At 30.9% G+C, this 15,115-nt stretch overlaps 1 protein-coding gene across 3 annotated transcripts in view; it reads right to left on the minus strand.

The window, feature by feature from the left end:
* Positions 1-15,115, minus strand: part of LOC129989167 (colorectal mutant cancer protein-like) — a 113,334-nt gene that overhangs the window by 18,814 nt on the left and 79,405 nt on the right. For all 3 annotated transcript variants that reach the window (XM_056097536.1, XM_056097552.1, XM_056097545.1), the window contains 2 exons: positions 9,866-9,979; positions 4,098-4,240 (listed from right to left, as the gene is read on the minus strand). In XM_056097536.1, coding sequence (XP_055953511.1) covers positions 4,098-4,240; positions 9,866-9,979 — 257 coding nt within the window. The remainder of the gene's footprint in view (positions 1-4,097; positions 4,241-9,865; positions 9,980-15,115) is intronic.

A 15,115-nucleotide genomic window follows, 5' to 3' on the forward strand; every position in this document is an offset into this window, starting at 1 on the left:
TGAAATTTTTATTTTATATTTTAACTAAAATATTTTCTAAGGTATACACACAAAAAAAGCTTTTCTTTTCTCTTTCTTGTATATAAGGTACATAGGAGAAAACTAATAATTGTCATAAAATTTCGATCAAGATTTTGATGAATCTATTAATTTTATCCCTCTTTGCGTAAAATGGAGGAGGGGGGGGGAAGAATTATCTGTATCTGTGAATACAACAGACAGTGGTCTTTCCAAAACTTCCAGTCATACTCTCTAATAAAGGTGTTATTACCCCTCCTCCTACATAAAGTTGTGGATCTAGCGTAAGGATAAGAATGCCTTTCATGGCACTGGCGAACAATAGTTAGGAAATATGGGTCTTTGGTGTATTTTCACAGACAATATCGAGCGATCTATGGCGATTTATTCAGCGATTAATCCCTGGCATTTAGCAATAAGTATCTGAAAACAGAATTTGGGTTTTGGACACGTTTTTCTCAACCGATTGAAACAAAAATGTGACACAGAATTACAATTGCAGATATAAAGTCACATACCATATATAGTATATCCTTGTGTTTTTTAGTTATTTAGTTATGCGAAAGTACAAACCGACAGAAAAACAATCCTTTGACGAATCAGGTTCCAAATGTCAAATCTGTCCACCAGATTTTACCCATCTATTAATTTTGTTTTGAAATTATTGTGTCAATTTATATTCAGACAGCTGGACAGACACATCTTCACTCAATGGATATGGCCAAGAATTTGACAGAATTGATGTACACACCCTATACAAGATTTCGATCGTCTAACTCAAAAGATTTTTGAGTTATTTTTGACACAGATAGACAAACATAATGCAAAACTAATTTTCAAACTACTTTCTGAAACTGGAGTTTCGACAAAATCTCTAGTTTGGATTTTTTGACGACTACACGACTTCGATGACAACAACATACTTTCTCTATAACTCTATATTTCATATCGAAGAAGTAAAAAAAAAAAAAAAAAAAAACTAGACGGATAAAACTTGGTATGGAGCATTTACATCAGGACAGAAACTCTTCCCTAAATACTGGATAACGGAAGTCTGAGTGTTTTTATTTTTCCAAAAGTATATGCCCATGACTAAAGCGGGGGGGGGGAGGAAAAGAAAGAAAGACAAATGAGCTAGGCGAATAAAATTCTGCTCACGATTTTACTACCACAATTGTAAATCTATATAAAATTTTAGATTCAGTCGAGCAAAGAGAAGAGGTCACAAATACATATTTGTTTTCTTCCGCACTGTTACGTGAGTAGAGACATAACGTGTTATACAGAGCAAAAATATGAGAAAGTCAATAAGAGAGCACTTAAAATAATTATTTAAATAATTTTTTTAAATATGTCCCATTCTTAAAACACATATTTAAAAAATATAAAATAATTAAAAAAATTTTTTTAATTAAAAGTGAAAAACGTTAAAAATTCACAATCACAAATTTTTAGGACAATCTATATGATATCTGAAGCCTATAGGCTGAGAGAAATTATTTTATACTTTTTAGACCGTTTTAAAAACGTTGTATATTAACTTTTTAAAAAATTTAAATTACTATTTTCTATTTTTGAGTCGTGTATGAAATTAGAATCGATTTTAAATTTATTTTCCGATGAGCTAACTACCTGGCATAGCGCTATCTTTTGACAATGAAAATTTTTAATCGACTGCAAAATTTGTACCGAACAGACACAAACAAACAGATATGCAAGAAAACGAGTTTATATTGCGTTGTCATCCAGTTCTAAACTACGTTTAAAGTGTCAAGATTTTAGCTCCCTGATAAGTGAGTTTAAAATAGATTAATAAATTTGTACCGAATAGATAAACAGATAGAGAAGAAGGCGAGTTAATAAACACGCAATGAAATATCAATTCTGCATATTTAGAAACAGATGCAAAGTTAAACGATATTGAAGATGAAATATAATGATAAGTTATACATAACAATTTAATCAATAAATTTTAGATTTGTTAATAATTTATTTACAAAATGAGCTGGTCAAAGACCAGACAAAATTTTAAAATTCATTTATGAATTTTCAAAACATGAATTTATTTCACAATTGTAATTATATTACTACTTTTAACAGTAATTATATCAACAAATGCTATGTTATGCCAAAGATAAATAATATTTTTAAACAATTTTTAGCATTTTTAATTCATTTATGAACTGTTAAAATAAACTGCTTAGTTATTTGAAAAAATAAATGAATAAACAATAAACCTTTGAAATACTTCAGATTTGAATTGGATAATTTTTTTCCCATAATCTTTTGGCACATTTACACTTAACTACATTAACATACATGTATGTTAGTTGTAATTTGTTTAGCATACAATTGACAACAGAACTTAAATTTGAGGGTAATAATTAATTAAATTGAGGGACTATATAGAGTGTATACAATAATCGTGGCCCAGTAGCTGATTTGTAAATTTTTAAAGATGCATATATAATTCTAGTCGGGAATTTCCTTCAGACGAGGAAAAGAATTGGAGTATATGTTGTTTCAATCAATAAATGTACAGCAGAGAAAAAAATTGGGAGATGCGGTTTTATACAGTTCATTAGTAATGTTAATCCTATTTAGTAAAATAATTCTGATACACTAACATCTTGAAAAAAAAAAATCAAATCGAAGTAATCGCTTTTAGATTGAAACAGAAAATGTGAGCACAACATCAAGGAAGGCAGAACAGAAAAGAAATATCAGTAATAAAGCAATGAATTGTGGTATGTGAAAAAAATACATTTTAGTCACAATAATAATGATAATAAGAAATAATGATTGTTTTAAAAAAGAAGTATTTAAATGAATGACCCTCAATGAAGCGCATTACATGAATCACATTGGCGACGGAGTGAGTTCGAAAGATAGCAAGCTCGCACCTACTCTTTTGAAGCAATGACATTCATTCTGGCAATTAAAATGACTTTTCATTTCTGTGTAATGTATCATATTCCTTGGATGACATTTTATATTCTATGCTGCATTACAAGTTGCCATAAAAGTTTCAAAGTTGCTCTTTAAAACAACATCAAATAGAAATGTATCTCAAAAAGTTATCGACCTACTAACATTTAAATATCACCGCGAAACTTCCTTTTACAATGTTACATTATGTTTCTGTCTTCATAAATACAGTTGGCCATCGATGAACACACATGTTGACAGCAGCTTAAAAAAACTAATGTTCATATTTTTAACTGATTATCAATGCACACGACTTTTTTTTAAAAGAATTATGTCTGTCTGTGCATAGATGACTACACGAATAAAATTAGGCATTGGGTCTTGACATCAAAATTGTATTATAAGTATGAACTTTGGCATCTATTTGTTCAAAGGCAAAATACTTTTTCTAGTTTCTATATTATATTATGAAGCAAGGCTAGATTAAGTCTTCTTGAAAGTTTTGGGCAATGCGAATCTCGGGGTGATTTTTCTCCTCCAAACTCTCTCAAAAAATTTTTTTATCGATTTTAATTTTATTTAATTAATTTGAAGCAACAAATTTTAAAAACTGAAACAGCAAAACAGTCATTGCAAATCACAATCTAAAAAATTGGTTTTAATAAATGTAATAAAATGTACGACTGAAATGTAAAATATTTTATAAAAAAGGAAATAAACAAAACTTTTTAAAACACATTTTTTTAAGAATTATAAAGTAACATAAAACATGAAAATGCTAATTAATTAGGAATATTACTAGAATAATGTAATAAATTGTAATAATTAATAATAAATTTAAGCAATACTTAATTTGAATAAATTTGATTGCACAGCTTACTTAAATAAAAATACAAAATTAAATAATTTTCAAGAAATATACAAAAAAAACAAAAAAAAAAAAACAAATTACAGCTTGGGGCTGATAGGCAATTACTTCCTTTGCCTGTTTAATAATTCGGCCGTGCAACAAAGTCAGATTATGTCAATGAATTATAAAATGCAGGGAATACAATCCCGGGTAAGAAAAAAAATGTATTTGTTTGCGCATAATAAAAGTACATTTGACATCATTATGGTAGGCAGTCGATACATTTGCAGTGACTACTCACTTTATCACATTCGCCCTCTGAGCTTCTAGTTTTTTGGTGAGCTCTGCAATGACGCTGTGAAGTTCGGTCAGCCTTTCTTCGTACCTCTGGGCTTGCTGGTCCAGCCGCTCTTCCTGTTCACGAACTAGCCGCAACCTATCGAGCTGCAAAAAAACCGAGTTAAACAAATCATTAATAAAACACCAAAGGAAATTATTATGCCCAGCAATCTTATACTTCAAATAATATTAAATTTGTTCTGAAATACTGTAGGTTGCTTAGGAACAATAATTGATGAAAATTCATCCTAGAATAATAACTGCATCGTTGCACAAAGTTTGTGAAAAAATAATGATGGTAATTACAGAACGCTTTTGTTAATTCAAGTTAATGTAGTGCGAGGGCAGATGATATGCAAAGTTCGTGAATAATATATATCCACAACTTAACAAAAGAAAACTTTGTAGTATGTATTAGTAACGTAACCATGTCGAAATCTTTGTGAAAAAGTATTCTGCAATACAGATCGCAACTGCGTAGAGGCATGGGGTAATCATAGCTGACTATTTCGACCAAACCAAAGGCACAGAAAAAATTGGAATGACCGGTTTGCCACGATGGCATTAGCAGGAACTAAAATTTAGTACTAAGGACCATCACTGGCCACAGTACAACTTCTCCTGAAGTCTCTGTACTCAAGAGGGCGTCGGGAACCAACCACCATTCAGGTAGCTTCTCATTCACGTATCTAAGGAACACCCTGGGAGGGAGGTTTAGCGATCTGGGGTAACAATATAAGATCTAACCCAAGCCAAAGTTAAATGGGAAAAAATGAGTCACCGTGAAGCATTCCGTTCGGTAAGAAAATTTTAAAGAAAATGATAGGCCATCAAAAGGCAAATCAGAGGACCAGCAGCCGGCTCGTTTACACTAACGTCTTGCGGAATGCCAAACAGCAGAAACAAACAGCGAGTAAACAGAAAAAATAGAATATAAGCAAAAAACGACCTACAGTAAGACGGATGTTTCAGGCACCACTTTAAATGGGTGTCATGAAGATAAAATATTAATTGCGTTTATGCCACTTTTTTAACGTCCAATAACATAATAAGGAAGCGAAAAAAAATAATAATACCATGCTCCAGATGCCATTTAATCTTTTCTAAAGCACTGATTAGTAATTGGATGTCAAATAATCATATTATACCCTGGGTGCTAATTTACTCTTGCTACGCCATAGTTCATATTATGCATGCAATAACAACACTGGATATACTTTATACTCCGTGGGTTTCAGAATGTGTCCGACACTCGAGATGCCAATCCATGTTTAAGTGCACATTGCATATTAAACACCAGAAAAAAAGTTATGAACTTCTTCTGGTGTTAAGATGCACATCTTCTGCATCTTAAATTATGTATATCTCAAATTGTACCATGCGCCACTCTAATACGTTACATATTGTAATCACGAGAATACCGATATCTGTTGAATAAATACTATACTACATTCATTGTAACGATAATTAAACTTCGCAAACAATACATAGATATCATCATCAGTTTAAGTGTGTATACAGTCTTTTTTGTACACTCCCAAAATAAAAAATAAGTTCGTGTTCAGAGTAAAAAACATGCAGGTTTACAGGATGCCTCAAAAATGTCTATTAGCAACTGCATGAAAAATGAATAACATTTTAAAGGTTTTATAGTTCCTTTCGTCTCATTTTCTCTTTCAATAACTACTTTCAACTAATTTACTAAAATTAATTTTATGGTATTAAGATTAATGGTTAAAGCCTCCACAGATAGGAAACATTGTGAGATCCCCACATCGAATCAATCATCATATATCAATAATTCTGAGAGTAATTCAACATACGCTTCCTTCAGAATTCCATTAAAACATGCATCTTCAATTAATTTATAAGTCAAATTAATTAATTAATTTATTTAGGAACTAATAAATACAATATTAAACTTGAATAATAAAACTCAGATAGCTTATATTAATTGTTTATGTAATAATTATTTAAAGTGCGCGCATATTTATTTGGGACACAGTGTGTTGATAAATAAATATGAAAAATTCATTATGATCGAGAATTTAATTGTTATCAAATTAATTTTTAAGAAAAAAATAAGATTAATTGGAATTGAATAGGTGAGAAGAAAAATAGCACAAATCCAAATTCCTCCCTTTTTTATGAAATCATTTTATTAAATGCAGATCTAACCAGTTGGGTCTCAATTATTTACCAGACTGTCTATTCTAAATCGAAGAATTTTAATTTTCAAAATAAATAAGAAGGTATTCCGTTTTCAATCCATGCATCGATTTACAAAGAATTCTTGTTGCTAACAGATGAACAACAATCACCAAAAAAAGTTGAGGTGTTACATTAATTTCAAAAGAAAGTTCAACGTAGATGCTAACAACCACCGAGCCTTTATTCACTACTTCCAGACATAGTATCTATCTAAAACTTTACTAAAATTATCTCGAAATAAGAGTTTCCGACAAGTACTGTTCTTTTTTGCGCAGACGGCACATGATCACGGTTTCAGTGGCACAAAACTTGAACTATTACTCTGAAATCAAAAACTAAAAACTTGATTTATTGAAGAAGATACTATCCATTCATTTCCTTTACTTAAATAGTTTTAAGCTAAAACTGAGGAGCCACTTATTTTTTGCATTTATATGTAATGAAAGAACTATCCAAATGAGTAAGGCACGGTTATAGCTCGTCAAAGCACCTGCACTCAGCATGCTCGAAGCAACTTCCGTCATGAAAACAAGATTCTCAGCTCAATCACCACCTGCGTTTCACTCAACTTTTAATGATTGATATAATTCTTACAAGAAAAGTTGCCTTTAAAAATCACCTTTTTTCCTTTTTCGTAATATTAAGCACATTCAAGAATCGGTCAAATCAATCTTTGGGAACAACACGAAGAGCTCTTTGGAAGCTTTATCTTTTAATAATTAATCAAATGATTGCTTCGCTAAAAGCAGGATGATGATACTTCCAATAATATTTTAAGACTTCATAAATTCTAATCGTTTGACTGATATACAGTCGCTACAAGTCAAACTCGGACACCATAAGAAAAAAACTTCCTCTGCCAAAATATTTTAACTAAAATGAATTAGAAAAAACGCAAAATGGTTCTTTTAACTGTGAACTTATTGTACAGCTAAAAACAGATCCTAATAGCACCAATTCATAAATTATAATTAAAAATTGAGCCTTAAAAGCAAAATTTGTGAAAAAGAGTCTGTAAGCCAAACTCGGACATTTCACAATTAAGCACCAAATAATTGCAACCCTGGGTTAAAATTACTGCCACCTTTATTATTAAAGTTTTAATTGTTCAGGAGAATTTCTCAATTATGTTGTTTTCATTTACTGTGGAAGTAAATATTAATTTAATTGAAATATCAGGGCAAAGGGTTAAGAAAATTGGTTATTAAAACTGCTAAGAATGAAAAGTATATACCAGAAATAAAAGAAATTGTCCACAGAAGTTATTCAACGGTTAATGACATCATAAAACGCTTCAAAACCAATAATCATACGAAAAATAAGCTTAAGACAACTCACAACAAAATTTTCAAAGAAGCAGATGATCGACATTTAATCAGAAAAGAAAAAGCAAATCCGTTCCTTAGTGCACCAAACCTATCTATAATTGCTGAAAAGGAAAAATTTATCCCATCAACAATAAAAAAATATGTTCCATACGGCAGATCTCAATGGAAGAAAAGCCAAACAAAAGCCTTTCATAAGTAAACGAAATCAGACTAAGACTTAAATTCGCAAAATAATTACTTAAATTTTCAAGGAACGTGAAAACAAGGATTTTTCTTTTCGGAAATATGTATTATTTACTGATGAGAGTATACTGGGAATTTTTGGATCTGATGGCAAGCCTTACGTCTGGAGAAAATAGAACGAGGAATTTCGCACAAAAAAATTTGAAATTAACTGTGAAGCATGGTGGCGTAAAAGTAATGGTCAGAAGCTTGTTTTCAGCTATTGGCCCAGGAACCCTGCATTATATTGAAGGGAGAATGTATCAGAATGTTTACCTCGACATTTTACCTCGACATACAATAATGTGTGCTGAAACTTTCTCTTGGCAAGAACTAGCGATTTTATCCGGATAATGATCCGCAACATAAAGCTTATCGAGTGCGCTCCCGGCTTCTATATAATTATTCTCACGCCATGGACACTCCAACCCAAACCCCCATATTAATTCCATCGAAAATTTATTGGAATACCTAAAGAAAAAATTCCGAAAACACGCCATTTCCTGTCAAGATGAATCGAAAAGAATATTGTTGCAGGAATGAGAAAATATTGAACTTAATTTTTGTGAAAAATTTGTGCAATCTATGCCTAAAAGTCATAAAAAGGTCATAAAAAAACAAGGAAAATACAAAATAATACTTCATTTGAAATATTAACCAGTTTTTAAAATCTTCTTATCTATCCGAGTCTGGCTTGTGCATTATTATTATTATTATTTTTTTTTTTTGCCATAATTTCTGGTTAGAATGAATTTATTTAGAATTTTTGTTATCTGTTTCTACAATAGCAATAAATATACTGTTGAAAATTCATTTAATTATGTTTCTTATCATTTTTTTAGTTTACAAATTTTGACTGTATTAGTATTTTTTCTTTGATGTCCCAGTTTGGCTTGGAACGACTGTATTATTACTTTAGAACTTCCTTGAGCATATTATAGAACTCTAAATTTTTTTTAACATAAGAGGGTGCTTCAAATGAAGAAAATGAATTTTATTAAAAATAAAAAATAAATTAAATAAATCACATTTTTACTGACGTGACGAGTAACATGAAGAGAAACACGAATAATAATTATAAAGACATCGACATTAGGACAACATGAAATATTAGAATAGTCTCTCAAGGGTTATCACAAGAATATCAAGCTCAGAATTTCTAAAGATGCTGTACTATTCAGAATAAAGCGAGTTCCAAGAAATAAGAATTTATGACTTTAGAAGTAAGTAACTGCCAAAGGACCGCTCGATAAATTTGTAGTAAAATCGCCGTAACTTTTCAATTCGTGAAACCTAATTTCAAAATTTCAGCAGTTTTTAAAGACATTTGACTTAATCGCTGATGCTATATAAGTGGTGAAATTTTTATTCAGCTCATACAATAATCATTTTCTTAAAATGTTAATATACCAGCAGAATAGGAAAGTTGATTGCCCAATAAATCTCAATAGCATGCGTTTCGTTTTGAATATTCTTCTCCTGAGACATGGTGCATGCTTTAAAAAAAATAAATAATGAATTCTTTTAAACACAAACACTGAGAAGTAAAAAAAGTATTATTAATTTAATAATAAAATAAATTAATTTATACAAAAGTGCTTGAGTTATTAAGAATATTATAGAGATACTATATAAAAGAAATTAATCGATCTCAAGAACTACAAATTTCCGAAAATATTGAAATCCGCATTTCCACGCATATTACTCATGTCTGCATGAGTGAAATGTTTACTAGACAATTACTAGATTTTCAAATCCAATTTTGCATTTCGCTGGTGATGTAAAAGGATAAAAGCTTTTAATGCTTAATTTTCAAAACGTCCAACTTCTATAAAAATATATATATAACCAATTTAAAAAATAAATTAAGTAAGGAAATTAATTTGTGAAAGGACAGACTGTCATGAAAACAGAAAGACAGGAGTTATTTAATTTCACAGCATTATGTAAATGCAACCGAGTGCCTTACCTGTGTTTTATTGAGTTGCCTCTCTATAAGGTCCCTTTCTTGAGCCGTGTGCTGAATGATAGTAGTAAGCTCTGCTATTTTGCTCTTCAACGAATCGAGTTTCGCGAGGTGCAACTGGAAGAAAACACAATACTTGTTAGAAATCATGATGGGGATAAAAACAATATTCTCCAAATATATTATACCTAACCATCTAATGACATGGTGATTTTACTTCTCTTCTTCCTATATACTGAATTTCAGTTTATCATAGCATCAATGGTGCAGCATATACAGTACACTCCTGAGTATCCGGCTTAATATGGCGGAAGGACAGGCCGGAAAACAAAAGACCCGGAGAAACCGGAATTCCATGAATTCATTTCTTTGCCCACCAATACCAGAAGACAGAGTTTTTATACCAAAACTCACTGTAATAATACTATTTTCTCACTTCTTAATGAGTACTAAGCCCTCATTTTATCCCAATGTGAACGCAGCCGTGGCCCCGGGAATCAAAGAAGCATTTGCCGGTAATGTGCGTTAAAATAGAAGGCTCAGTACTGGTAATTTATATATGTTTATACACTGCACTGCACGTTTCAAGGATTTATTAGAAAAAAAGTAAGTTTAAAGGATATAAAGTGTTCACATTTTAATAAAAATTCTGTGATTCCCAACTTAAATTTAAGAAACATAAACAAAACATTAACGTAAATCGTAGGCCTAGTTCTTAAGAAAATTGGCTCAAACTGATTTTATTTTTCACTGATAAATGATTATACAGATATGAAAAGGTAACCCTAAGAGAAGAGTCAAAACTTAACAGTTTTTAGGTTTTTGAGAAAGACCTTAATAGATGATTTTATAGACGCCTCGTCTTCCTCATTTAATTACGATAAAAGAAAAATAGGCCGGATAGACGCGAACCGGATACTCGGGAGTGTACTGTTGTTACATTATAAACGTACAAGTAACATACATCATGTCACATATACTTGTTATTCTTTCAGCAATACCCGCAATGGATTCAAAATTTGTAATGGCGTATTTGAAAAGTGCCATAAAATAACAAAATTTGTCAAGAAAAATAACAAAATAACTGTCAGAAACAAAACAATAACAACAAATAACTAACAAATAAACTGGCAGAAAAATAACAAAATTTGAAAAACGTAGAATATTAATTAAATCAATAACAGAAAATTAATTACTCTGATAAAACAAAAATTGAAAATAACTGTAAATAATTCTGTGAAAGTTCATATAGTGAAAGTTTTTTTAAATATATAAATAGCAATGTTTATCAAAAATGGAACGGTTATAGAAAACTTTTAATCATTTCTTGAAATGAATTTATCGATTCACAGTTCCACGAAATGCTACATACATTCATTATTGACTTCAATAAAAAATAAAATTAAAAAAAAAAACTCTAAGTTTTTCCTTCACAAAAATAAATATATACTTTTTTATGTTTTTTTGACTTATGGCACTTTACAAACCCGCTGACAGTTATCTATCAGCGATTTAAGTCGGGTGAGCGTCTCTTGTTTTTTCACTACCGCCAATTAGGGCCAAGAGTACAAATTATCTACTTCATGCGTCACATTCGCTTGCACAACCTCTTTTTAAGGGGGGCACATTCACATACCTCAAAGATAGAACAAAGAAGAACAACCATGCCCGAACCGGGACTCGAACCCGGGACGCCCAGATCACGGGGAAGAGGCACTAACCCTATGCCAGGACGCCAGTATATTTTTCATACATTCATAAATATAAATATGACTACCGCATTAAAGAAATTTTCAAAGGAAATTAGAAAATTCAAAGACCCTTTATGTAAACGAAAATTAGAACGGGGGAAAAATCTATAGTTCAATCTGAAAGACAAAAACACTTAAAACACATAAGATTGTTTTTTAAAAAATAAATAATTAAATGCCCTTTCAGAATATGGTTTTTCGTAAAATAAAACATTAAATTAGAATTCCTTTCACAAACATCACCGACTTAAAAAAAATCATCTGCCACATTAATTTTCATCGAACAAAGCGTTTTGATGAAAAGCAATTTCCAAAGCAATCTAATTTGCAATGCCCAAAGCTGAACAACAGGAGGGAAAATTTAATGAGGAAGTGTTAGGAAGGTAAGGGCGGGGGAGGGAAGGGACTCTCCCCATTTCGCACGAAATAATATTCGGCTGAAGCGAATGAAATTTCATTATAGCAACCCTTCCGAGTTCAAGAATGGGAAGTGGAACCCAAAACGACCGGATGTGCGTCAGGGCACCTGATGCCTTACTACATGCAAATCATCTCACGGTTTTCAGTAATGCACACCATACTCCGCTCCTAAGTGTTGGAGGATTATGAATTCCTGTGCATAATCGCAAGAGAGAAAGAGGAGGGAAAAAATGACAGATGTTGGTAAGTATGGGAAGGGGAACAAAACCACTAAAACGATTGATTAAAAAATGACGGAAAAATGTTTGGGAAGAGAAATTAATTTTTTTTTTCTCTCGGTTCAGTTTTAATACAAAATACCTTTTAAACGATAATTTGTCACATTTAATACTTCCAATAAAAATGAACGTCAGAACGAACAATTTTAGTCATTTGAGTGAGTAATTTTCCCGATCTAAATAGATGACATTTCTTTGGGTAAGTTTGACAAAGATTAAACTAAGAATTCATGTGAATTTTGGTTTGTATTCAATATCGAACTATATATACTTTAAGAAAGGCTTTATTTTATTTTATTACTTGGAAAATCGATGCATGAGGGTTTAAAATAATTCAATACCAAGTTTTTATTTATAAGTGTAAAAAATATCCTATAATTATAAGTGTCTGAAATATACGTGATTTCCAATTCACACACACCTTTTCATATTCATTTAATTCAAGGTAATTTTTTACTTATTTATTATTATTATTATTATTCTGAATCACAAGATCATCACAAGATCCTGCTGTAGCTAAATTTTACGGAATTAAAAATCTGTATTTTTTAGGCACTTAGAATTTTATTTTTATGATAAGAAGTGATATTAAATCTAATAAAATGGTAGTGTATCGTTACGTCGTTATTTTATGTCAAATTAACAACTGTCAAGGATGTAAGGAATCTGCCTTATGATCGACATACATATAACTTTTCACGTATGAAAGATGGTTATTGATAATAATTTAATGTTATTTGACGTCAAATTTGAAAGAAAACAAGAAAGATAATGTAAGGGCAAAGAAAAAAAAAGTATGCTGATGAATAAATAAAGATGATTTTTATTCCTTTCGATAAAAAATGGAAGAGGTGGAAATGCAGGAAGTAACTAATCTCGAATCATCCGTGGTTGATTTATTTTTTTAACAAATACGTATATTTAGATCAATTATATTGAAGGTATCAGAATGACGACCTATTATTCATAGAGCTGAGGGACTGACGGAATCCAAAATAATCAAACGAACGCGACAGGTTTGAACAGCATCAATTTAATTAAATCAAAATTTGTTTTGGCGGTTAATGATAATTTACGATTTCCGAGAGTCAGATAAAAAGTTGTTCAACTAAATCCTATCGCTTAAGAAGGCTTTTTTTTTCTCGTCCAGATAGCGTACATATCAGATAAAAAAAATGAGCTGAATAACAGATTGAACGTTCTACTTAATGCGAAAGCTTTTCTTGAACAATAAAATTGAACTGTTAGTCCTTACTCATTTTAAAGCGCGTTTCTTAGATTTTCTTTCCATGTCTCATAATAATCAGTCATTTCTGTTTATCTTATAATCAGTTATTTCTCATTTCCTGACAAAATTGGGTCTAGACTGATTACAAACTATATTAAATTGAAAGTATATAAAAAAATTGAAAATAAATAATTACGAGAATTTACATGGTATATTATCTGAAACAAAATACATTTGTACTGAAAAATAATAATAATAATAATAATAAAAAACCCCACTAGTTCTCTGGAGTAGCTAGGAACGGGAAATAAAATAAATTCGGAGGCAGTATTATTTTATTTCCAGAGGTAATTTTTCATCATTTTAAATATATCCCCTTCAAACCTCGTTACGGCGAAACGAACTTCCCATTTATCCTATACTCTTAGGAGCAATTAGAAACACACCAGAGTAATTATAAACGTCGCTGTAAACGAAACTGGCTAATTAATAAATTAATTTGAGAAAGAGGCATTGATCAATAAGACTCCCAAAAGATAGTTATGCACTTGTATGTAAATGATAGGTGTACTTCCTGTCTCATGAGACCATTTCAAATCGACAAAGTCTGCAAAATTAGTTCTCAAATAGCCTAATTATATGATATAAATTGCTTTCTTAATCTAATTTATTATAAGCATGGTTGGTTATTCGTTTTCCATTCCCAACACTATATAGGAACAAAAAATTTTTTCATGGCCATACTTAAATAGCAGAATAAAATGTAAAAATTAAACAGTCATTCACGATAAACAAATTAAAGTAAACACAATTACTTCTGAAATTTTCCTAGTATTTTTTCTGTTAAATGACTTTTTGAATGACACTACCTAATTAATATTAAACAATTTGGTAACAACCCTTGTTTCTAGTTGCAGTCTCCCGAAAACTTTCTCGCATTCTCTCTAAAGTGTTATCTTAAAGAACGCCTTACATGGCATTGGAGTATAATACCATGCAATTGTAATATTAATGGAAATTAATATTCACGCCAAATATAAAACTTGAATTAAACGTGATTTTAGCATTTTTACTGAATGTGTGGGATTCCTGGCGAATATTTTGGCAATGAATCCCCGACATTCGTGTTTATAATATCTGAATATCGAATTTGTGTTTTAGACGTGTTTTTCCCAACTAGTTGTAGCAAAAATGTAACACAAAATCATATTTATGCCACAAAATCACATATCAAATTTGATATATTTAAGTCATCGCGTATTTGAGTTATCGCGATTATATGTTTCTGAAAGCACAGACCGATAGACAATCAACTCTTTGTTGTATTTGGCGTAAAATTTGATCGCCATATAGCCATCTACACTATAGATGTTACATCTGCATACCGAATTTTATCTATATAACTCTTTGTTTTTGTAACTTTTATGATACATATATGTAATATTATTTGTGGTGAAGCATGATGCAGTTGAAGGCAATGAAGATACTTTTAATTTCGTGACGTCGTTTTATTTCATTTTGAAGAAGCAAGCATATGTACAAGCGACGAGCACACAGAAAGGAATGAGGGAAGAGC

This window comes from Argiope bruennichi, chromosome 2, assembly GCF_947563725.1.
Source record: "Argiope bruennichi chromosome 2, qqArgBrue1.1, whole genome shotgun sequence".
Classification (NCBI taxonomy): Eukaryota; Metazoa; Arthropoda; class Arachnida; order Araneae; family Araneidae; genus Argiope; species Argiope bruennichi.